The sequence below is a fragment of the Apium graveolens genome, chromosome 6, assembly GCF_009905375.1.
Source record: "Apium graveolens cultivar Ventura chromosome 6, ASM990537v1, whole genome shotgun sequence".
In the NCBI taxonomy this organism is placed as follows: Eukaryota; Viridiplantae; Streptophyta; class Magnoliopsida; order Apiales; family Apiaceae; genus Apium; species Apium graveolens.
The window spans coordinates 305,682,506-305,707,358 of record NC_133652.1 but is presented as its reverse complement, the minus strand read 5'-3'; the positions used below and the strand labels follow the sequence as shown (position 1 = coordinate 305,707,358).

Sequence of the window (24,853 nt, the reverse complement as noted above, 5' to 3'; positions counted from 1 at the left end):
AGACCTATCGAAATACTATTTTATGAGTAGAAATATAATTTTACTTGGGCCCAATTATAATTATCCGGTTACAATTACTCTTGCACGTCAAAACCCTCCCTGAACCGTCTTCTTCCCCAAACTACTGTGATCCAGTCATCTTATGGCTAGTATTCAGCCAATTACAAGTAATTTCACACATATATTTGCGTACATATCTGTGTGTCTATGTATGTGTGTATATATATAAGAATTAATGCATATCGTATACAAGTGTTAACATATATGCTTAATTGTGTTAATGGGTATGATGTGTTAGTTGTTTAATAAAGCTTTTGTCTATTGATTTGTATTGATTTTTCATTGGAAAGGGACTCTCTTATGAATTATAGGAGAAAGCTTTTGTCAAGTTGAAAGAAGAACCTGGAATATTGAATTATGATGTTATCTATTGAGTTTCTAGTTATGCTCAATTGTTACTATTTACATTTACATTACATGAATTTGTTGTTAAAAGTAAGTTTATTAATCTTTTGCTCTCTTAATAGAAGGGATGTTGTTTTGATTATTACTATTTTATTGCCATGTTAGTTACCTACATTGATTATTTTTGTCGTAATTTACAGTGATTTAAGTTTATTAATATTTTTTTTAGTTTTTTCTTGGAGCAAAAAAGAATAAGTTTATCCAGGTCTTGGTTTTATTAGGAGAATCGTAGTAGAGAATTTTAAGAATTTACCGTTAGATATTAGGATATAAGTATATAATGAGCAAGTATGTTAGCTTTCTATCGATTAGGTCTATATTGGCATACCTGTGCATAAATTTTTGTCCACAAAGACTTGTGCCCAGGACTTGTCCACAAAGACCTGTTCACCAACGTTGGTGAACAAGATGTTCAAACACCAATTGGGAAAAATCATGGAGGCCTACGTAGATGATATGCTTGTGAAGTCAAAAGAAGCAAAATATCATGTCCTCCACCTATCAGAAATGTTTCAGATCCTGAGGAAGTACAGAATGAAGCTCAACCCCCAGAAATGTGTGTTTGAGGTCGAATCGGGGAAGTTTTTGGGATTTATTGTGTACCATAGAGGCATTGAGGCCAACCCCGCCAAGATACGAGCCCTACTCAAGATGAGATCCCCTCGACGGGTGAAGGATGTTCAAATCTTAACAGGGTGAGTGGCTGCCCTAAACCGCTTCGTCTCAAAGTCCTCCGATAAATGCCAAGAGTTCTTCAAAGCAATTAAAGGAGTGGGGAGGAATTTTGAATGGACAGAAGAATGTGAGAAAGCCATTTAGAACATAAAGAAGCATCTCAGCAGCCCTCTAATGTTGTCCAACCCAATGGCAGGTGAAACTCTGGTCCTATACTTGGCCGTCTCTGACTTTGCAGTAAGTGCGGTATTAGTCCGAGAGGAGGATGGTATCCAGCTCCCGGTATATTATGTGAGTAAAAGGCTAGCCGACGCCGAGACTCGGTACACAAGCCTCGAAAAGTTAGCATATGCTTTGATCCTGGCCTCCCGAAAGCTCAGGCCCCATTTTCAGGCGCACAAGATAGAAGTGCGAACCTCCTACCCCCTCAGACAAGTGATGCACAAACCAGAGTCTTCTGGTCGAATGTTAAAGTGGACGGTTGAGCTCGGCCAATTCGAGGTGGATTATAAGCCAAGGACCGCAATCAAAGGCCAAGCCCTGATCGATTTTGTGCTAGAATTTCCTCCACATCAGGAAGTGGAGCCGGGAGCCCTTGTTGTCATACCTAGCTCAGAAGAAGTTGGGCTGGAGAGCCAAAATAGTGCCCCATGGTGGAGCCTATTTGTGGATGGAGCCTCTAATGGTGATGGAGCAGGAGCTGGAATTGAGCTAATCAGTCCAGAGGCGCACAAGATCAGACGTGCGACCCATCTGGCCTTTCATGCAACCAACAATGATGCTGAGTATGAGGCCCTGTTTAACGGTCTCAAGCGAGCTTTGGAAATGAAGGTGGAGAATTTAAATATGTTTAGTGACTCAATGATTGTGGTCTATCATATAAACGGGGGGTATCAAGCTAAGGGGCCGAGAACGGAGCTTTACCTGAAGTGCGCGCAGAGGATAATCGCAAGGTTCAACGAGATGAGGCTGGAACTAATCCCGCGCGGGCAGAATGAAGGCGCGGACGAGCTAGCTAAACTCGGCTCGCATCGCGAGGCCACTCTGCTAGGGGTCGTGCCCCTTGATATACAGAGGCACCCTAGTGTGCCCAAGCACGAGGCGGGCAGCCTCAGTAATAACCTCAGCCCTACGTGGAAGGCACCTATCTTAGCCTACATAAAAGATGGTTCACTCCTAGACGAAAAGAATGAGGCAAGAAGGATAAAATACAAAGCAGCCCGCTATGTGATATACGATGGGATCTTATATAGAAGAGGGTTCAGCATGCCCCTCCTCAAGTGCATAGATGGGGATGAGTGCAATTATATTTTAAGGGAAGTACACGAGGGCATTTGTGGCAATCACTCGGGGGGTAGCTCTCTAGCTCAGAAAATCTTCCGTCAAGGTTACTATTGGCCAACAATAAAAAAAGATGCCTTTGAATTCTCCCGAGCCTGTGATAAGTGCCAGCGATATACAAATTATTATAACAGCCCTGTGGCTCCCCTAACATCCCTCATGAGCCCTTGGCCCTTCGCTATGTGGGGGATTGATCTGATTGGAGAACTCCCGAAGGCCAGGGAGGTGTCAAGTATGAGGTGGTTGCGGTAGATTACTTCACAAAGTTGGCAGAGGCCGAGCCTCTAGCCACTATCATAGCAAAAAAGCTCAAGGAATTTGTACACAAGACTATTGTGTGCCGCTATGGCATCCCTTACAAGTTGATATCTGACAACGGGAAACAGTTCGATAGCAAGGAAATGCGGGAATTTTGTGAGCAGCTGGGGATTCATAAGAGTTTTAGTGCGGTTTGCCACCCCCAAAGTAACGGGCAGACAGAGGATGTTAACAAGATCATTAAGCACACCCTGAAGGCAAAGCTAGAGGAGAAAAAAGGGACATGGCCAGAAGAGCTCGCCCAGGTCCTGTGGTCTTACAACACGATACCCCGAACTACAACTGGAGAGACCCCTTTCTCTCTGGTGTTTGGGTGTGAAGCTATGGTGCCCGTTGAAATGGGGGCATGATCTTTTCGGAGGGACAACTATGGCTCAGAGGCAAATGAGGTCAACCATCGGCTCTATTTGGATATGATTGAAGAAACTCGGGCATATGCTCAGATCAGGGTAGCAGCATATCAGTAGAGGACAGCCAGGCACTACAACAGTAAGGTTAGAGCCCGGACTTTCAAGGTGGGAGATTTGGTTCTGCGCCGGGTCATGCCGAACACCAAGGTGGTGAGTCACGGAGTCTTTGGGGCGAACTGGGAAGGCCCCTACAAGATAAAGTCAGTGCTCTGGGAGGGAACATACCACCTCAATGATATGCAAGACAAGTTGATCCCGAGAGCCTGGAACGCGGAACACCTCCGCAAATATTATCAGTAATATTATTCTTTTCAGACTTAGTACTATCTTACAATACTCCTAAGTCTGGGGGGGTAGTGTCATATAGGTGCCTCTCTGAGACCACAAATATGTACTCCTTTCACTTTCCATTATCTATGAATGAACGATTGATATCTATTTTGTGCACTTGATATTTTAACTCCTGTTAATAGATTAAATACCCAACAGGGGAGCCCATCCTTGGGAACCCATACGAGGACAGAACGGTTGTTTTATTAACACGTTAAAATCACAAGTCAGGCCGGGCCCCGACCCGCTTGACAACAAGTATAGGAAACGAGCTGGGCCACGACCCGCTTAGAAAGATATGAGCACAAAGCAGATAAAAAATGAAGGTAAAAAGAGGTATAGACCCGCGATGCGATCCCATACCCCGGCTCGCAGGACCACAAATGCGACCACAGTAGGAGCCCAGCCCTCCATCAAGCATGGCCAGAGTCGCATTATGCGAGCCTATATGCCCGGCTCGAGAACGCGTGCAAAACTTGTGAGTTAGTAATGATGCGAGCCTGTTCCACTTAGCATTTTTTGTTAATTTTGTTTGACTGAACAAATGATGCGAGCTGATTAATTAGGCTCGCTGTGAAGGTGTAATGCCCGCCATACGCGGCCAGGGTTATGATAACTTCTGGTCAGTAGAGGCATGGTAAGATTACACCAAAATAAGGAAACTAGCTGGCATAATAAAGAGGAATGCGGGCACAAAAAAGTTGGGATTTTATACAGATAATAGATAAATAAGTCAGGCCCCAAGGCAGAATACTTTAAAAACAAACGCGAGGCAAGAAGGGTGCCCGCCTACCCAGTCAAAAGTCTAGTTTCAAGATAAAATTAAATCTAAGGGTTATCAGCCTCTTTCTCCCGAGCTTCATCAGCCCCGACCCGGGCCTGCTCAGCTGCGAGTCGGGCCTCCTCGGCAATCTGGGCGTCCCGCTCCATCTCCAGCTTCAGTTTCTCGGTATGCCTGGCTGTGCCCGCACCTAGAGCTGCCCAATCAAAATCAGGAACCTTCTTGATAAAGATTTTCATGAAGTTCCTGGCCCCCAGGTTCCTAGCATCAGCGAGGGCGGCCTCGCGGCCCTCGTTCAGGGAAGAAACTGACCCCTCCAGCTCGAGCACCCTACCCTCGAGGCTATCCTTCCCCTTCTTCCACGCCTCAGCGGCCAGGTCATGAGCTTCTTTCTGCTCCCTTAAGGCCTTGTCATGAGCAGCGTTCAGGTTAAGTATCATCTGATTATATTTGTTCACCAGCGTAACTTTCTCCTGCCCATGCTCAGCGACCTTGCTCTGAAGAGATTTGACCTTAGAGTCGAGCTTTGTGTTGGTCTGGCTGAGGGCTCGCATCTCTCGAGCCTTAGACAGCTGACGGTAGTATACCTCGGCCGCAGCACGGGATAGTGCATCCTGGTTAACCTCGAGAGCAGAAGAGGACCAATACTTTACATCCTGGTCACTGATGTGACCTTGAGCGAGCGGGTCGAATGTGGTCGCGACTGTGCTGACAGAGGAAGAAGTAGGAAGAGGGGCATCAGATGGAACAGCCTTTTCGGGTCGGGCTCGCCAGTCTTCCCATCCTTGTGGCTTCTATGCCGTTTCAGCCGAGGAGAAGGCCCTGACCCCTTGAGATGCTCGGTCAGAGTAGTCATGCGGGATGGAGGGTTAGCCTGAGAGCGGGCCGCTGTGGTCGCAGCCGCGGGTTGAACCGGGCCCGAGACCGGTGCCTACTCTGCCTCTTCCATAAAAGGGATAGGGGAGATAGCCATTTCTGAAAATAAAACAGTAAAGTGATGTATTAGTCACAACAAAATATAATGGAAAGAAGTAATGCGAGCAGGAGATAAATGCAAAAAAGTAAAGTGCAATGCGAGGTGAGATGCAAGTGGGAAATGTAAAAATGCAAGCACACGAGCTCGCACATGCGAGCAGACAGGGTCGCATGCGCGGCCCGATATTCTTACCCTTTCTGGCTCTCTTCCTAGGTTTCTTCTTGTGAGGAGTCAGCCTCACCCCTTCCTTCAAAAACCCACACGCGACCAGGTTCGAGGTCGTTATGAGCTTTTGAATATCCCTATCCGCTTTAGAAAGATCTAGAAGGCTGTCCGCATTTATTTTTTCTTGACCCACAAGGACAGTGCGAGGCGGGGTGGCTGGAGATGAGAAAAATAAAAATATTTCTTGTTAAAGAAAAGAATTATGGTAGAAGAGACGAGAGCGGCCAGGGAAGACTTACATGGATTGTAATAAAAATGAGTCTGGACTCGAGGCACCTCGTGGATATAGAAATAAGGGCTCTTCCACTTCCCTGAGTTGCTCGGCCCGTTGTGGATGAGGTTCTTTTAGTTGAAGCACGGCCAGACAGAAAAATAGAAATATCCGAAGTCATTGGGGGAATGCTTCAGATTAAGAAAGTAGTCGAGCTGCCTCGCTGTGAGAGGAGGAAACCCAAATTTGCTGTACATGATGTATAATGCGAGGGCGGCTCGGTATCCATTCGGGTTGATCTGCAAAGGCGCGAGCTGGTAGTACTCGCAGACGTCCTTGATGAAAGGATGAAGAGGAGAGGAGATTCCTAGCCTCAGAAGGAAGGTAGACAAAACCATGCGAGGCACCCTGCCTCCATTCTCCGGATGGTTAAATCTGTAGCACCTCATGTGAGGTAGGGGCAAGACAACATGGCCCTCGAGCTGGAACTGCTCAATGTGCTCAGTCAGATGTTTCTGAGTCAGCGAGGTGGGCAAGTCGCGACAAGTGAGCACCTTAACCTCCTCGGTCGCAGTCGAGCTCTCTTCCCCTTCAGGAAGGATTTGCTTTTTGATGATTATTTCACCCTCGAGCTCGGGCTGGGCAGGAGACACGTAGGGTTCAGGAGAAGCCGCGGGGACGTAGTTATAGTTACAAATCTTAAATTGACTTGTAACATCTGCCACCTCCTCGCTCTGAGGAGAATTATAGGACCAATGTGAGCCGTCCTCTTCACCCTCGAGCCCCAAGATGGGATATTCAGCAGCTACGGGCTCCTTTCCTTTCTTCTTGGTGTCGTAGTATGCACTCCCCAGATCGCTGTCAGTAGATTCCGAGTCAACATGAATGGGGTCGAGGTTGTTAGCTGCAGCTTGCCTCAGGCGGGCCGCTCTCTCTTCAACCATTTCCCTTAAAATCTCCTCAGCCCGTTCTTTGTCCAAAGGAGCGGGCTCGCGGTTTAGCAGTTCTTCCACTCTGAAGGAAGCTGGTATGTTGGAGAGATCCACAAGCATGTTTCTCCAATCATAGATGTTCTTTTCCCTGGTGTAATCCTCAGGGTTCGGGTCGAGGTGAATATTGAGCGAGCCGGAACCTCCTGCTCGCATCGAATTCTCGACCCTGGCAATGTTTAGGGCCCCTTGGGGGGTGATAGCAGAACCCGGGGAAATGGGTTGGCTGAGACGGACAGAAAGAGAAGTCAGCTCGCGTTGGAAGTCTTTTGAGCCTCGCTGCTCAAGATGGTATTGGTTTAATGGAGAAGGAGTAGCTGAAGAGCGAGCTGGGCTGGCGGAGGAATGAGCCGGGCTCGAAGAGGAGCGAGATGATCCGTAAGAGCGGGCTGAAGACGCACTCGACATCTGTAAAAGATGGTGAAAGTTAGTGTGTGGCCCTACAAAAATAAGTATGGGGTTGCACCTAAGTGTCCTCACATCTCATACGGGATCGCACCTGATTATCTAAACGAGCAGACGGGCTCGCATCGCAGATCGTGATTGTGTGTGATCACATCGAGTTATAAGAGAATGTGTGAGCTCACATTACATGTTGTGAGTGTGTGTGAGCTCGCATCAAACAAGTGGTGTGTGCTCGAGTTAAATGACTAAATATGAATATAAGTGGGCTCGAATCGAAGAGTACCTGTTGGAGAGGTGTATGAAGATCCTGATGAATTTGTGCCGGGATAATATCGCCGCCGGTAGACGGTTCTTGTGGAAATGATGATCTTCGCCGTGGTATATCCTTGAGCAAAGTAAGCAGCAATTCGACAAATGTTCTTGGAAATGTTAGAAATGAAATGAGAATCCCACATATTTATAGGGGATAGGAAAGAGAAAGAGGGAGTGACGCGTGTCACCATCTTAGAGGTGGACACAAATCCCCACGTCAGCTGTCCAACAGTTGTCATGCGTTCAAAATGCATGCTAGATGAAAGGCATGCGAGGCGAGACACGCGAGGCGGCTTGGTGCGGCCTGGTGGGCTCGCATCTGCGAGGCCATTAAATACTAGAAAATTCTTAGCCTCAAGATGCGACCAGGAATTTTGGGGGGTAATTGTTATGCCCGCTTTCGGCCATGGGCCCTAAACAGGTCCCTGTAGGTGCACTGAATAGCTGGACTCTCGCGTGTGGACTAGAACCATGGATTAATATGACTTGGGCCAACACATGCGGGATGGGCTCGTGACATGCGAGTTGGGCTCGTGACATGCGAGCTGGGCTCGTGACATACCAGCTGGGCTCACGCTTGTAAGGAAGGCTCACACTTGCCATCTGGTGTTCACACGCGAGGTGGGTTTAGGTGTCCACATGCGAGCTGAGCTCAGGTACCCACACGCGGGCTGGGCTCAGGTTCCCACACGCAGGCTGAGCCCATGAAAGACAGTTCGGGCCGAAGGTAACCAGGTCGGCCCGCATTAAAGGACTTAATATTCAACATGGAAAGCGACTCATAGATGACTGAGTTGCTCGTATATTTCGGGGCCGACACGGGTTATTCCTACAATTACGGGAAGAAATGCGGAGATGCCGCGAGATTGTAGGAAGCGTGTGGAGCCGGTCGAGATTTACGTGACTAATTGGCTGAAGGCCTGACTTTATCTTGGGCTTGGGCTGCACGGGTTGGAGAACCCTAACCCTAGCCTACGTGACTTGTTCCCCAAGAACTACGTAAGGTTTGATCCCTATAAATAGGGTACGTAGGCACTTGTATGAGAGATGAGTCGATACTTGATAGAGAATAACAAACCCTATTCTTTCTTAAGGAGTCAACATACAAGCTCAGCCACCACCATACATAACCTTCCTCCGCCCTCAAACACCGCCCTTGATCCTTGTTCCGCCCATCAACCTCCACAACACTGTTATACGAAATTATCCCTATAACACTCTCTTAGAGCCATCTACATTCAATCCCACTAGTCCGACTTGGTCTACTTCAACACAACCCGGACGGGAGCGAGTAAGCTCAATTTTCTCTTAAAGCCATGTACATTCAATTACACTTGTCATGCTTGGTATACTTCAACACAACCTAGACTGGGACAAGAAAGCTCAATCTTCTTCATACAAGCCATCTACAAAATAATCCACTAGTCCAATTAACTTATAACGTAGCATATATTTATTCCCATTTTCCTTTACAAATTGACTCTCCAACAGAACTAGTATTTTGTCGTCGGTTGATGGCCTTTAATTTTTAGCTGATTAATTGATGGCCCCTCCCTCTTATGTTTTGTTAGCCTAGTTAGATAAGAGACCAACAGAACCCTTATAGCCCAACATGCATGCTCCCCAATTATTAATATTTTTTGGTCTTGCCGACTATTAACACTACTACATTCTTCCACCCCAATAACCTCCCCACATTTCACTTGATATAAATTTATTATACATTTTTATAATCCAATTAAACATAATTATCAGGGTTTACAACTCAGGGAGGATGCCATGAAAATGATTTAATTAAATTCTTGGTTCCAGAAAGATTCTGATTTCTCAGTAAGTGAAGGAGTGATTGTGAGAGAAAGTGATGGACCAAATACTATTTTCTCTAATTCCCCAGCATGTACTGTGGGGCTCCATAAGCTTTACACCATCACTATCCTCCTATATAATAAGTCAAGTCCAGCCAATTATTGGGACCTACTTGCTACATGTACACCATCGAAACACGGGGGTATTTGGTTAACTGTTAATGTGTTCGGTTAACGAGAATCGTAAACTTAAATCCAAATAATAGTATTTGAATTAGTAATTTCCTGGTGGAGAATGAGAATCTCATGCTAAATCAAACTCTACATAATCCTTTACGCTGTGTTCCAAAAATTTTTTTTGGGAGAGAAAAGAAAATAAATGTAAAGAATAGAACAACTTTTATGAAAAAAAAAGAAAGTTGCAGATTTGGGAAAAAAATTTCTTTATTTTTGTCTCCAAAATCTCCTTTCCACTTTTGGAAAGATTAGAAGAGAAAGAAATATTAATTAATTTCCATTTTTTTCTTTTATATCCTAGATTCGGAGCACAACGTTAGTTCCTATTTCATTCCCATTTTCATTTCCATCACCTGCATTTTCTTTTCCTCATTCAAACAATGTATTCGAACGCCCTTATTATTAATATAGTAAATCAGCGATCAATCAAGTAGATCTATGCTTCAATACAAAATTTCGCAACTTGTTGCTTGCTCGTCTTCAATCTCAATATTATCGTCATTCGACTTGATATTAAGATCATAAAAATATCAGAAAAGTGAACTTTCAGAATGGTAAATAGTAATTAAGCACTAGTTCTAAAGATGATAAACAGTAAAAAGACATGAACATGTGCAAATTTAAGAAGGGTATGTATAGCTACAACTTGCAAGCTTAAAAGGGTAATATGGAATAGCATTAAAGATTCTTCCCTTTATATATGGATCCAAACAATAGCCTACATAGATTGGTATGCACAAAAAGTAATTGTACATTAATATATAACTAACTTATAGTTTTTTCTTTATCATATTTTTGTTCTTTAAATCATGGCTTATGTTTCTCAGATTCTCCACATGATTATCTTCATCATTTTCATGCTTACATCACTGAATGCTGCAATGCATTTCAGTGGGAATCATCATGTTCAGAAGGTATCAGGTGAGGAAGAAAATGAAGGCCTAGTTTTCGAAAAATTCAGAGCTTTACTTGGACTACAAAGCTTTAATATGAGAAAAGAACAATCTTACAGTCATGATTTTCGATATGTGTCACCATCACATTCCCCCATTGAAGCTCCAGCTCCAGCTCCCATGTTGTATCACCATGTACATTCTCATCATCACTCACACAGGCCTCGTATCACTGCACCACAGCGTCGTAGGATCAAGAAGGAGAAGAGTAATCAGGGTTTAATTACAAGAAATGTAGTATTATTTATTGTGTCTGCTAGTGTCATGTTTGTGCTTCTGGGGATTGTCCTTATCTGGGGATGCAAGGAACTTAAGAAAAGAACCAAAGAAACAAGTACAATGGCAATTATGCACAGCGGTGACATAGAAAATAATAGCAGATCAAAGGGTGTTGGGATTGTACAAAAGGTTAATAGAGAGATGGTAAGATCAGAGTCACAGAATGTTAGTTATTCTGCTGTTGGAGATATTGTATCTGGTAATAAAACTGATAAATCATCTGTCGGTTGTAGCTCTCGGGTTGATGATAAGAAAATTCTGAGGGAAGCTCATTCAGATGATAATGAATCTTTCCATTCACCGTATCATTTACATTCATCAAATGCTCAATTTTCCAGTGATTCATCATCAGTTACTCTTAGTGAGACTGCAGGAACTGTATTTCCGTGCAAGTCAAATTTACCGGAGGCCTCTTCATTTTTACCATCTTTCCAGCCTCCTCCACCACCTCCACCCCCTCCAGCCCCTCCCCTCAAAAGAAATCACATTTTTCCTTCAACGTCTCGTTCAACCACAATGACATCCACAGCTGTGAGTTCTGCACTTTCTAATTTAACATTAACTACCAATGGAGATCACTATTATGAATCAAATCAGAATCCTCAAAGCAACTTGAAGGGTCTGTCCAAGATTCCACAGCCCTTCCCTCCTCCATTTCCAAAAGGCCCGCCTCCTCCACCATCTCCGCTTCAAACATATAGGTCACTAGACAAAGATGGTAACCATTTACCAAAGCTGAAGCCGCTTCACTGGGACAAAGTTAGAACTGCACCAGATCATTCTATGGTATGGGACAAAATCAGGTCAAGCTCATTTGAGTAAGTACTCCTTTTTGTTTCTTGCTCATACTTGGCAATCCTTCAATTCCTTCATTGTCGTTTAAGTATGATACTACTGACAATGGAACAGATTTGATGAAGAAATGATCGAATCACTATTTGGTTATAATATGAAATATTCTTGGAGAAACGATGAAGCCAAGAGCCCTTCTCCTAGAAAACATATTCTTGAGCCAAAGAGACTTCAAAACATTACCATACTTTCGAAAGCTCTGAATGTGACCTCTGATCACATCTGTGAGGCACTGATGCAAGGTAACTTCTTTTTTATTTGGTTTGGTTACTACATGGTCAATCAGTCATTTTAAAGGTCAGATTCTTTGAATTTATGAAATGCATTTTATAAGGCAATATTCATGGAAATTTTTTTAAAGACTCCCAACACTCAAAAACATTTGAAAGATAAACGACACTTTGAAATAGGCAGCGTTTTTACTTTGTGATTGTTTGCCACAAAGGAGCTGGACTGGGTTTACAGCAACTGGAATCATTGATTAAGATGGAACTCACTAAGGAAGAAGAAGGCATGCTCACAAGCTACAAAGGAGACATCGATGGATTAGGTTCAGCGGAAAAGATTGTGAAAACAATACTTGATATACCCTTTGCATTTCCGAGGATAGAAGCCATGATTTACAGAGAAACTTTTGAAGATGAGATAGCTCTTCTCAGGAACTCCTTCTCAATTTTGGAGGTAAAACCTCTTAAACCATACGATATCATCACGTTGCCCCGTGCACACACTCTTTCTTTGCTGCTGCCCTAAACAGCCTAATATATTTAGATTTAAAGTGACTGGATATATTTTGAATGGAATTAGGATGCTTGCAAGGAACTGCGATCAAGTAGGCTCTTCCTAAAATTACTCGAGGCAGTACTTAAAACAGGAAACAGGATGAATATCGGAACAGCCCGAGGAGGAGCCAGAGCATTCAAACTTGATGCACTTCTTAAACTCGCTGATGTAAAAGGAACTGATGGAAAAACTACCCTGCTTCACTTTGTTGTCCAAGAAATTATTCGAACAGAAGGTATCAAAGCATCTGATAGCATTATAGGGAAGATCAATCAAAAAAACAGGAGTCAAACTTTTGAAGACAGAGAAGAAGCCTACAGAAAGATGGGCCTAGATCTTGTTTCAGGTTTGACATCAGAGCTCTTGAATGTGAGGAAAACAGCCAATATAGATTTTGACGCCATCACGAGCTCGCTATCAAATTTATTTCATGGCATGGCTCAGTTGCAGCATCTGGTACAGATAGACTTGTCTAAGGAGGAAAAGAATGGAAGTTTTGTGTTGTCAATGAGATCTTTTATAAGCTATACAGAGAAGAAGTTAAAAGAAGTGCAAGAAGAAAAAGCTCGAGTTTTAGTACTTGTGAGAGAGATGACTGAGTATTTTCATGGGAATGTGAGCAAAGATGAATTGAACCCTCTTCGAATCTTTGTTATTGTCCGAGATTTTTTGGGTATGCTAGATCATGTGTGCAAGGAAATTAGGAACTTTAAAGTTCCACCTGCATCTAATCGTCTAGCTCCATTTCAATAGATTAGAAATTTTGCTCTATTTTTCCTATATATAAGAAAGCTATTCACAAAAAAATGTTATAGAAAGAAATGCAATCCTGCAATCTGAATGCACAACTTATTTTGCACAGTAATTTTGTCTCTAGAAAACATTTCATTGTAAATCCCAAACTAAAGAAAATAAGTTAACAAACAACACAATCTAAATCTTATGGTATTTGTCTATTTGAGATGGTAGCATCTCACTAACAATGAGCCATGAATCCGGGATTGCAACATAACATAAGTCTCAGCTGCATGATCCAAAATCATACAGAAAGGGTACATCTATAGAACAAAACAGCTTGCCCACTTGACATCTATCCTTTTCTCTGGTCCCAGTTTCTACTACATTTCCTGGTCTACGTTTCTTCAGGACTTTGGGCACAAACTGTACAAAAGTTTGGTCCGCTGGCAATTGTCGATTGCAATTTTCCACCAGCGCTATAGCTTCTATTAACACATATATGACTCTCAAACTATGAGATTCAAAGTGGATGATAAGGGACATAGCCTAAGAATGCAGTCACATTGTTCACAATGTCATTGCATTCTGTCAGCAGGTTCATCATCTGTTCGGAAATATCTATGCAGGGAGTACTTGTGGTAATTAGATCTGCTGTGGGGATGTTACAGTTATGGTTAGTTCTTGGTGCTTCTACGGTATATTGGAAATTGCTCTGTGGTGGTCCAGGAAATTGAAATGCACCAGTAGTAGGGGTTGGAAGAAGAGGTGGCAACGGAGACGATGTGATATTTTGAAAATTTTTACTACTAAAATCAATTGCATGAGAAGTAGATGTACCACCCTCAGAGAAAATAGCATTGGTGCTGTTCTTATTACCAATCATCAATTGCTCTGCCCCTTGACTATTTTCTTCCCCACCCAACATGAACTTAACCCTAGAAGTTCCCCTGATACCTCCATTACCGCTGGCCTCGTCACCATATTCTCTTTTCAGGATGGACTTGACCTGTGCTCCTGGCTGCTTCACGGTTTGGGATGCAAAAGCGGAAGCAAATCTTTTTTCAGCTGTAGAATCTCTCAATTGTGATGTGCTCATTGACACTTCATCTCGTCGGACTTTTCCTGATTCCTGCTCATTTGCTCCCGATTCCATCTCCTTCAGGAAGCATTTTATACCTGTAGTTCCAAACATGCTGTTAGATGCAGCAGCATATCTATATGCAGCCCTCGCATCAACTTTATGCCGGAAAACCACACGGCAAGTCAAGGACTTCCAGAGTACACGACAAGCAGAGTGATCCAGCTCCCCAAAACGAATGAAACGAGCCTTCAGCTCATTAATGGATGGAAGTGTTCCATGGAGTGGAAACTTCAGCACCAGCATTGTCGGATCTGATGCCCTTGACAGAGGCTCAAATTTCTTAACAAGTTCTGGCGTAACTGACTTCTTTGTTGATGCACTTGTTTCTTTCACCTCTCCACGCTGCATCAAAGAATATTTTTCAGAAGTCTTTCGATCTGTTAATAATTTGGCATCAATAATTTTTTTCCTCTTTGCAGCTATTTCTTCAAGGTGACCGGAATGCCCTCGCTTCCTCCCACCTTTTGCAGGATCATCAGGCCTGACCACAAGTTTCTGCATATTTTCGGATTTCAGTTCTCTGGCATTCTCAGCAGAAACATTATTGCTTGCAACAGCAGCAGTAGGTTTACTACGGCGAGTTTCCTTTGACTCACTGTTGGTAGGTGGCAAAGGAGCCAAGCTCTTTTGAAAAACAAGTGATCTAAATTTAAGAACTATCTGCTGTATAACTGTTGGACTGGTCTCCGAATGATGAAAAGGATCAAGAGCAAGAGCTTTTAGATTATAAAGCAATTGTGGAAGCTTCAACTCGCAGGAGCCATTCTTTCCACCAGCGGTCCCGACTTCTACAGCTGCAAACTTGTCCTCCATGACGATACCCTCACTGCGTACTTCACTCGTATCAGAGACATAATTCTCAGCTCGCATCTCAGTGAACTCCTGTTTTTCTTGAATCAAGGGCTCTGTAGATACTGAAGGAGACCTCTTTTGCAAAACATAATCATCTTCTACTTTTGCAGATGAACCCTTTATGTAAACTGGCTGTTCCGAGGAAGTGACCGGGATTGGGTTGATTAGGACACTAGATTTAAATTCATTGGCTTCATCTCTCCGTTTGAAAAGGTACTGTTCCTTCTTTGCTTGAACCTTACCTTTATTAGGTTTAGCAAGCCCCTTTCCTTTACCCAGCGCTTCCGCAATTACCAGGGGGCCACTCAGTGGAGCTAAAAAAAATTAAAAAAATACATAATTGAGAAAAACAATAGAAAAAAATATATATTTTTACCTTGGTGAATCTAAAAATATAAAATAACAAGGACACATTATCTTGTACACAATTGGGATTATGAGCAGCTGTTAAAATTATCAAATTACCACTAAAGCAGGGAAAAAATCAGCAACAAGATTATGGAACCAAAGTGGTGGAAAATGGAAATTTTAACAATGAATCACGTTTAGTTTAACAACAATAAACACAATCAAATAAACTTCCAGCTTTTCTAATGAACATAAAATGCAGCTGAACGTAATACATCTCTCTAGCATTAAAACCAGTTACTTGAGATGTGGGTACATTACCTCTTGCTATAAAAAGCTGAAATTCAGGCTTGAATTTATTAGGTCCATCTCTTATGTATCTTCCACGATGCCAAATAAGTATTGATCATTATGTTAATATCGAGTTACTTGTTTGCTCGTCAAGGGAAATTGGGATAAGTTGTTTTTTGTAGTAACCGCAAATCTTGTTTTAGAAATTAAACAGTTCATTTGAAATATAGGAATGACCTTCATGGAGACCAAATCTAATGCTTCAAGTCCTCATTATTATTGTTACTATTTCTTTAAAGGATCTCTTTTAATGGAGATATAATAAGTTATCCTTAACTTCTACCGATGATGTAAATTTAAATACAAGGTGCCCAATACGATGTGCATATCACGCACAATGTTAATAAGTTATCATATATATTACTCCATATTTTAATAAATTATGGCCAGAAATCACACATCATACAAAAATTATAAATATAAATTACTCATTCCATAGTCGTCACGGTGTCCATGACGCCATCACGTGGCCTTAAAACAATGGTGATAAGCGGCCTGGAGCGATATGGTTTCGACTACATAATTATAACTTCATGTTAATATTTCCTACACATACATATGGCAAATTAAATAAAAAACAATCGTGTACAAGACAAATTAAATCATTTCCAATGGATTAATTATGTATTTAGATTAATTATACTAAGCTTTGCACTTGCCAATGTACATATATTTTAAAATTATATATATGCTAAAATAGACCAAATTTATAATAATATATTTTATCCTAAAAATGTTGCATATATTCACATATAACAATATTATGAAGTTATACACAGAATTATATGATTTATATTGAACTATGTTACCCCGACTCTTCATTTGGCGGACACTCAACACTTAACATTTGAACACACTCGGACACTTTAGGCCAAATATACATAATAAAAATTTATCGCCCTACTTTGGACGCATCCATGTGACATATAAAAGGTAAAAACATATAAATAAATGCATTATTTTCCTCCGCACCTAAAGTATTTAAATAACATGTATAAAAACTCTTTACTTCGTTCCCCATCACTCTCTCAAGCTATCTCTTCTCTCTCTTCTTTATTGGGCATCTCTCTCTATCCAATTTCTCTCTTCATCTTCATTTCTCTTGTATTCTATGATCCATCTCTATATCATATATCCATATTTACTTGTTATTGCTGTTTGTTATCATATAAATCATAAAACACCGAAAACATACACAAAAACACTTACAAAACATTGAGTTCCTGACACAATATCATGACATCATTGCCATATCCTCTTGCACAAGCATGAATGCCTTATTGTCCACATGGCAACATTATCATGAAGCCTGTCATGTTACCATGAAGTCGTAGTAAACATGTTTGCATCTTCATTGTAAAAAGTAGTATATATATATCATATATCTAGTGTGTAGGCGTGCCTAGTATATCCCCCAAGTTTATCCCCTAACAAAAGGTTAGCCAAACCAAAATTAACAACTGCTCATTGGTAGGATACAGAACAAGCCAGACGTTAGGTGGCCATAAGGATTTGACAATACGGAGACTCGAGGTCTAGATCAAAATATGCTATGTTGAACCTTTTCAATTTTCTTCTATATAACCACTAAGATGCACTCGGCTCATTAGAAAATTCACTAAAAAAGAAGGTTCTTAATGAGACTGCATATGTGAATTCTATCATAAAACTGCTGGGACGAACTAAGCTAACTAGAAAATTCACTAAATACGAAGGGTTTTAATGAGTCCGCGTCAGGTGAATTGAAAGTGAGATTGCTCTTTCGCTTAAGAGAGATGGGTTAGAAATGGACATTGTTTTCTGTTATGCTTTTGGTGTTTATGTTACTCCAACCTTCCACTTTATTATGATTCCAGTGTCAACTAAAATACTTGGACATATCCTGTGTTTGCATTTAACTACTATTGTCGTCGTTTTTGTTGTTTACATTATATTAAATTGCTACCTCATTCTGTTCTAACCTTGTAGTCTTTCTATTTTTCTTTTTTAAGCACCCATTTTACCAATTTTGCTCACTTTTAGACTTATTATCAGCCACAAAATAGTTTTATATAGAATGCTTAGAAAAGTTTGGCATAGAATAGACCCCTTTGGTAAAGCTTAAATATCCAACAAAAGTTACAAAACAGAGATGCCATTGCTTCATACAAAGTTTTCATATTATTGCTTTGGTGAGCAGAGAAACGACATGCAACCATATCAGTCCCGGAAGACAAAATTAGCACAAACGCCAAAGACAAAAAGGCATCAGATGTGCCTGATCTGATAAAAACTGATTTGGGTAAAAAAACAAAAAGAAATACATTCAAATTCCCAACTAATTCGTCACACCCATATTCTACCTGTGTTCACTGAAAGTGAAATCTACAGCTCAGGTGGAAAAAAGGTCTAACAAGCCCCTTATAAGGAAGACAAAAAGAGCCTTTACAACCTAAAATAGAAAGGAAGAGATCCCAAATTGCAGCACTTAAATTGATTTCATTGTCATTAAATTCTCTCTCTTTCCTCTTTTACTTTATTTTCCCTTTCATGGAAGCTAAGTTACTCACTGCTTCCCCTTCATTGTATGTAGTGATCTGGATAAGTGGCGAAGCTTGGATTGTAAACTTCAGTGGGTCATACAATTTTTTTCTTTTTTAAGGGATCATGCGTTAATGCATATAAATATTATGTGCAACATATATTAAAGAACAGATCTTGATCTGGGTTGTCAGGTCTCATACATACATCAGTACGATCTAAGCTTAATCACGTACTTGTCACATTTATTTTAAAGTGCATTAACTATAATAATAATTTTTGCAATAACTGCAGTAGCAGTAAACATGAAAAGTAGATTTAGCCAATAGCTAGACATCCGTTTTTTCTTACTTTGACCAAAATTAGTGCAAGACTCAAAAATTGATTCAGCTACTATATGCCAAATATGACATATAATAACTACTTCAATATTGCACATTCTAAACTATCAAATGAATATTATTAACGTCACATAACAACCATGTTCTTCTCTAATTAGCTGCTATCGTAACACTCTGTGGCTCTGCAACAACTATGTCTTCTTATTAAATCATCATTTCACATGGGCTTATGTATTCTCATTATGCAATGTTGTCTCCTTCATAATTATAAAACTTATATACTACATTATTTAAATAACAAGATAAAAGTAAAATTAGGCATTAATTGTTGATTATTTTACATTTATTTATAAGGATAGATTAGTTGTAGGTAATTTAGTTTATGTGTATTAGGATTGAATAACACTTTTCTTTAATAGTATTTGGTAATCGTTACCAAGTAGGATTAGTTTCCTTGCTTGTTCTCCAAGTTAGAGGATATTTATTGAAACTGTTCTAATTTTAATAATTAACCAGAGTTGACTAATATTCATTGATGAATAGTTTATAACATTTCTGTGGATCTATTGTATATTTATTTTCTGTGGAGATAGCTGATTTACCCTATTATACCATTGTCCCACATCACTCTCCTACTTTCCTTCGACATATCTCAATATATTTATTTTGTTTATACGATATTAATGCATACAAGTGTGATATATGACATTAAAAAATATATATGCATTACGTTAATCTGGACACTTAAATTGGGACGGAAGAGGTAAAAGACATCACTTCACATAAATATATTGACAATTATGCAGTTTCTTGCTTTTACAAGTGTGATATATGACATTGAAAAAGGTAATAGAAGTTGCAAAATAACAGGAGCGCTGCTTACAAACAAATTTAGAGTGGAAAATATAGCCATCAGAAAGAAAAAGTATTGCACACCTAGTAATCAATCACTCATTATTATGTTGATTTTATTCACTGATTTGAATACTTACCTATTTCCAGTTCCTAGATATCAGTATGCAGTCAAAGGTGAAAACAAGAAAAAACCAACGGAACTATATCATGTGAAGGTCTTTGCCTCTGTAGTATTCAATCCTTAAAAAATGGTTTGCAACATACAGCAATATGACAATGCCCCCTTACGTAACAACGATAGCAATAGTAGGAATAATATTAGCAACAGTTCTTCCAACACAACCATACAACATGTCTGAAAAAAGTCTTATCTGACATGTATATGAAATACTTAGGTACCCAAATGCATAGTTAGACATTAACTAAAAACAGCTGCACGTTTGATCTTTAAACATCCTTAAGATTTTTACTTTACACAAAGATATGCCTATCAACTGTACTTGGACTAATAAAAACAAGACATTACAGCGTCTATTTAGGGAGAAAAAGAAACCTAAAAACAGATATCATTTCAAAAGATGCATTGTGCGCATTACTATTATGGATAACAATAAAGTAACACTAAGAGGATGAAATAGATGCTAATATGAACAAAAATAAAACTTGTGAAGCATTTATGTAAAAGAGATCGAATACCTCTAATTGGCAGTTTTGTAGAGTGGCCCGTGCCTAGGGTTTTCCTAAGAGAAGCACGCACATTTGGGATGTCACCAAATGCCTGATCATAGGTCTTATCAACCTCTTGATAAACCGCCTTCCTATAAGCAATAACCGCAGCCTTCTTCTTCATAAACTCTATATCTTGATCATCATTACCAGTAGGCGAGGCCGCTAGTTGATTCAAAAAATCAACCATCTCCATTGGCTTAAAACTGTCCCTAGCTTTCCTAATCTGATCAGCAGAGTACACACTCCCAGGCTCATACCCACAAACATCAACACAAAAGTAGCCCTCATTTCCAGAATCACGGAAATTATCCTGATTCCTACAACGACAAGCAAAAGCCAAACCAGACCTCCGAGACACCTCATCCACCGCTTCTTCCACAGCCTTAACAAAATTCCTATTACTAGTCTTCTGCTTACACTTATCGGAAAAATTAGAGTCAAAAGGCAAAAGATCACAAGGATTAAACCAGCCATAACTGCTATCCCCGAAAAACGCAACCAAAACCTGTCCCTCAACTTTAGTTTTCCTAACCTCAGGAGAAGCTAACACTTCACTAAAAACATGACCAGGCCACCAGGGATGTGACTTAACTTTACCCCAAACCATATCCCCAATTTCGAAACTCATCGAATTGGAAGCGTACTCATCAAACTCATCAAGCACTTTTTTATCATACCTAGATACCACAGAAAACTTAACAACTTCTACCTTACCCTTTCTAGCCCTAAAAGGCATATTTGATTTCGCATCTCGAGTTTTATCTTTGGAATCTCCAATTCCAGCTGCTTCTAATTTCTCCCCAATTTGTGTATCCATTTCGGATTTGAGGACAATTGTGATTTCAAACTGGAATACAATCACACATAAAATTGTACCACCTTTTCTGCAATTATGCTCAATCAATCCAGCACCAACACATGTATTCTGCACTTATTTGTATCTCTCTCTCTCGCTCTCTCTCTCTTCTCTCTCTCTCTCTCTGTCTCTCTCGTATCTGTGTCTTTCTGTGCAGAGGGATATTTGAGTTATGAGTTTTGGGGATTGCACACGGCCTCAACAATAAACATTTCTAATTCCTTCATTTTGAAATCTACTACCCCTCTTTTTTCTTTTCTTTTTTTCTTTTTGTCGGAAAATATACTAACCCTTCTTTTTTTTTTTTACAACCAAAGCAAAATTCTTATTAAAACAAAGCATCAAACAATACAGCCTCCACCAAATGAGTAGGGGGAGACGTGAAAACATTACAGCAGATAGTACTATAAAGTATTTTAGCTAAACCATGAGAAACCTTATTAGCCTGCTTACGAATATGTTTGACACTAACTCAAGGCAATGAGTGAAGTAAAAGTTTACACTGATCGATTATGTGACCCACTTCTAAAACATACTCATGTTCACCACTAATCGCATCAGTTGTTAATTTAGAGTCCGACTCCATCATTACGTCCTTCTCTTCCCAGCTCTTCACCCACGACAAAGCCTCCCTCATGCCAATACACTCGGCTTCAAAAGGATTAGCTGACTTAGGCAAAACCATAGATCTTCCTTCTACAAAAGTACCACAGCAATCGCGCAAAACCATGCCAACTGAAAACATATCTGCCTCAGGATACCAGGATGCATCGACATTGACCTTATACGACCCCTGAATCGGAGGAATCCATTTCCTATCACCACAGTTACCACCTGCAGGATGAGAAAACACTCCCTTCTGTTTAGAAACTCTGGCATTCGACCATTCCTGGACAATCTGAAAAACTATGTTCATGGCTATCGAATCAGGCAAATCTAAATCTTCCCAAACCTTTTTATTCCGAGCTAACCAGATACCATATAAGGCCGTACAAATTTTAACCACTTCATCAACAAGGGATACCTCCAAAATATCAAGAAGCCACTCATTTGCTGAAAAAATCTGACTCCAATTAAAATGCATATCCACAACTTGCCAACAGCTTCTAGCATAGCTACAATCGAGAAATGTATGCATGAGATGCTCTACGTCCACATTGCACATTGGACAAATAATTGGACAAGCCACCCCTTTAGATTTCAACCTGTTTCTTACTGGCATATTATTGCGACAAAAACCTTCATTTTATGAGGAAGATTCAAGCGCCAAATTCTGCTCCATCCTGTAGACTGAGAAGGAACGACAGCTTCCATATTGCAATCATGCCACAGTCTATAACCCGATTTAACATCATACTTACCATCTTTAGAATTAGACCAAGCAATTCGATCACTTGCTACATGGTCTGGCACTCTGATCTCCAGAATGGCAAAAGCATCAACAACACTGAACAAACTCTGAACCTTACCCACATCCCAAACTTTGGATCCTGACAAGAATAAAGTAGACACTTTTTCATCCCTTCCCTCATAAATCACCAGGTCATCGACTCTGAAATCATGTTTCGCTCTCAACCATTGATCCTTGACTATAATGAAATCATTTCCATCCCCCACCACCCAACGAAAACCATTCTTCAGAGACTCCTTTGCTTGCCAGATCCCTTTCCATATAAAACTAGAATTTCTGCCTTTGCTAGCATCCAGAATACTAGTACTCGGAAAATAACGAGCTCTCAAAACTCTTGAGACCAGCAGCTGGGGATTTGATATGCATCTCCAAACATGTTTTCCCAACAACGCAATATTAAATCCAAACAAACTTCTAAAGCCCAACCCCCCTTTAGCTTTAGACATACTCATGGATCCCCAAGAATGACAATTTATTCCTTTGCGCTGATTAGTATCAGACTTCCGCCAGTAATTGGTAAACATTATCTCAATCTCCTGACATAATGTTTTAGGTAACAAGAAATATGACATACAGTAAGAGGGTATGGACTGAGCTACACTCTTCAGCAAAACTGTTTTACAAGCCCTGGAAATAGGTTTAGCACCCCACGCTTGAATTCTTTTCTTGATCTTCTCTTTCAAGAAAGCGAATACTCTCTTCTTAGAACGGCCAATCAGTGAAGGTAAGCCCAGATAGTTACTTGTGCTAATATCATTATAAACCCCCAACAAATTCGAAAACTCTAATTGCTTATCCCTCCTTACATTCGAGCTAAAGAAGATGCCCGATTTTTGGAAATTAATGGCCTGACCTGAAGAGTCTGCATAATGAGCTAACAGGTTTTTAACCCGAATAACCTCATCCCTGTTTGCTTTAAAAAAGAGGAAGCTGTCATCGACAAAGAGAAGGTGAGTGATCACAGGAGCATTAAGACTGATTCTGCATCCACTGATTTGACCACTACTTGCAGCTACATCCAGAGCATTCGAAAGACATTCAACACAAAACAAAAAGAGGTACGGGAAGATAGGGTCTCCCTGTCTCAAACCCCTTCGAGGAATTATTGGACCTATACTCACACCATTGAAACAGAAATCATAAGATACCATTGTAACACATCTCATCACCCAATCAATCCACTGCTTACAAAAACCCAGCGAAACCATTCGACTCTGCAAGTACTTCCAATTCACTCTGTCATATGCTTTACTAACATCTAGCTTCAAAGCAATTTCCCCTTCCTGTCCACCAGTTTTATTCCTCATATGATGAATGACTTCAAAAGCAACCACAACATTATCTGTGATATTCCTATCGGGCACAAATGCTGACTGATTTTCAGAAATAAGAGCTGGTAAAACTACTTTAAGACGATTAGCCAAGACTTTAGCCATGATTTTGTAGAGAACATTGCACAGAGCAATTGGTCTATAGTCTTTCATCGAAGCTGCATCACCTTTTTTAGGAATCAGCACCACATTCGTATTGTTCAGACTAGCAGGAAAAGGATTCCCTTCTAGCCAATCTTTACAACATATATAAACCTCATTCCCCATGATTGACTAAAAACTCTGATAAAAAACGGGATTTAGACCATCCGGACCGGATGCTTTATCAGGATGCATCTGTTTTATAGCCACTGTGAACTCCTCAAACGTAACCTTTGCTATCAACAAATCATTCTGTTCCTCTGTCACCATTCTCGGACTACTTTCATGACCTCCCTGAGCAATATGATCAGGTTCTGCAAACACTTTCGAAAAGTAATCCTTAACTACAGAACACATGCCTTCTGTATCCTCCACTCGAACTCCGTCATCAGACTCTAAAAAATCTATACAATTTGCTTTTCTTCTTGCTGAAGCACTTGCATGGAAGAAACGCGTATTATCATCCCCTTCCTGTAACCAAAACAGCTTTTCCCTTTGTTTCCAGTATAATTCCTCTTGCAGCAAAATCTCATTCAGCTTCTGTTTTTCCTCCAAAAAACTTTTAACACTGCTAGCATCTGTTTTATCCTTCAACGAATCCAAAACTGCTTTCTGCTTCTTTAATTTCTCCTTAAACTTATTAAAAAATTTCCGACCCCATTTCTCCATAAAATCTGATATTGAATGCAGTTTAGGAATCAAATGAGAGAAAGGAATACTTCTCCAAAACTCAGTGGTTTCTCGTAAGAAAGATGCCTCCTTAAGCCACATATTTTCAAACCTAAATCTGAACTTCTTTTTCGAGATTTCAATATCAAACAGCACCAGCTGTATAGGATCATGGTCAGACACTGGAGTGACAATAACCTTCAACTTACACAAAGGAAATCTA

General features: G+C 40.6%; 5 protein-coding genes across 5 annotated transcripts; 2 read left to right on the top strand and 3 right to left on the bottom strand.

Moving 5' to 3' along the window:
• Nucleotides 1–1,329: 1,329 nt before the first annotated feature.
• On the top strand, nucleotides 1,330–3,149 carry LOC141666399 (uncharacterized). The gene is made up of 2 exons (XM_074472386.1): nucleotides 1,330–2,527; nucleotides 2,698–3,149. Exons 1-2 carry the CDS (start codon nucleotides 1,330–1,332, stop codon nucleotides 3,147–3,149), a joined length of 1,650 nt encoding a protein of 549 aa, XP_074328487.1.
• A 6,962-nt stretch (nucleotides 3,150–10,111) lies between these two features.
• Nucleotides 10,112–13,119, top strand: LOC141668755 (formin-like protein 11). Its single transcript, XM_074475756.1, has 5 exons — nucleotides 10,112–10,210; nucleotides 10,308–11,530; nucleotides 11,622–11,806; nucleotides 12,010–12,245; nucleotides 12,372–13,119. Exons 1-5 carry the CDS (start codon nucleotides 10,181–10,183, stop codon nucleotides 13,098–13,100), a joined length of 2,403 nt encoding a protein of 800 aa, XP_074331857.1. The 5' UTR covers nucleotides 10,112–10,180; the 3' UTR covers nucleotides 13,101–13,119.
• A 256-nt stretch (nucleotides 13,120–13,375) lies between these two features.
• Nucleotides 13,376–21,316, bottom strand: LOC141668754 (PWWP domain-containing protein 1-like). Its single transcript, XM_074475755.1, has 2 exons — nucleotides 20,190–21,316; nucleotides 13,376–15,392 (listed from the first exon to the last, which is right to left on the bottom strand). The coding sequence occupies exons 1-2, from the start codon at nucleotides 21,037–21,039 to the stop codon at nucleotides 13,606–13,608; spliced, it is 2,637 nt and encodes an 878-aa protein (XP_074331856.1). The 5' UTR covers nucleotides 21,040–21,316; the 3' UTR covers nucleotides 13,376–13,605.
• Nucleotides 21,317–21,550: 234 nt separating this feature from the next.
• Nucleotides 21,551–22,243, bottom strand: LOC141666398 (uncharacterized). The gene has a single exon (XM_074472385.1). It carries the CDS (start codon nucleotides 22,241–22,243, stop codon nucleotides 21,551–21,553), a length of 693 nt encoding a protein of 230 aa, XP_074328486.1.
• Nucleotides 22,244–22,290: 47 nt separating this feature from the next.
• LOC141666397 (uncharacterized) lies at nucleotides 22,291–24,087 on the bottom strand. Its single transcript, XM_074472384.1, has one exon. The coding sequence runs from the start codon at nucleotides 24,085–24,087 to the stop codon at nucleotides 22,291–22,293; it is 1,797 nt and encodes a 598-aa protein (XP_074328485.1).
• Between the last annotated feature and the right edge of the window lie 766 nt (nucleotides 24,088–24,853).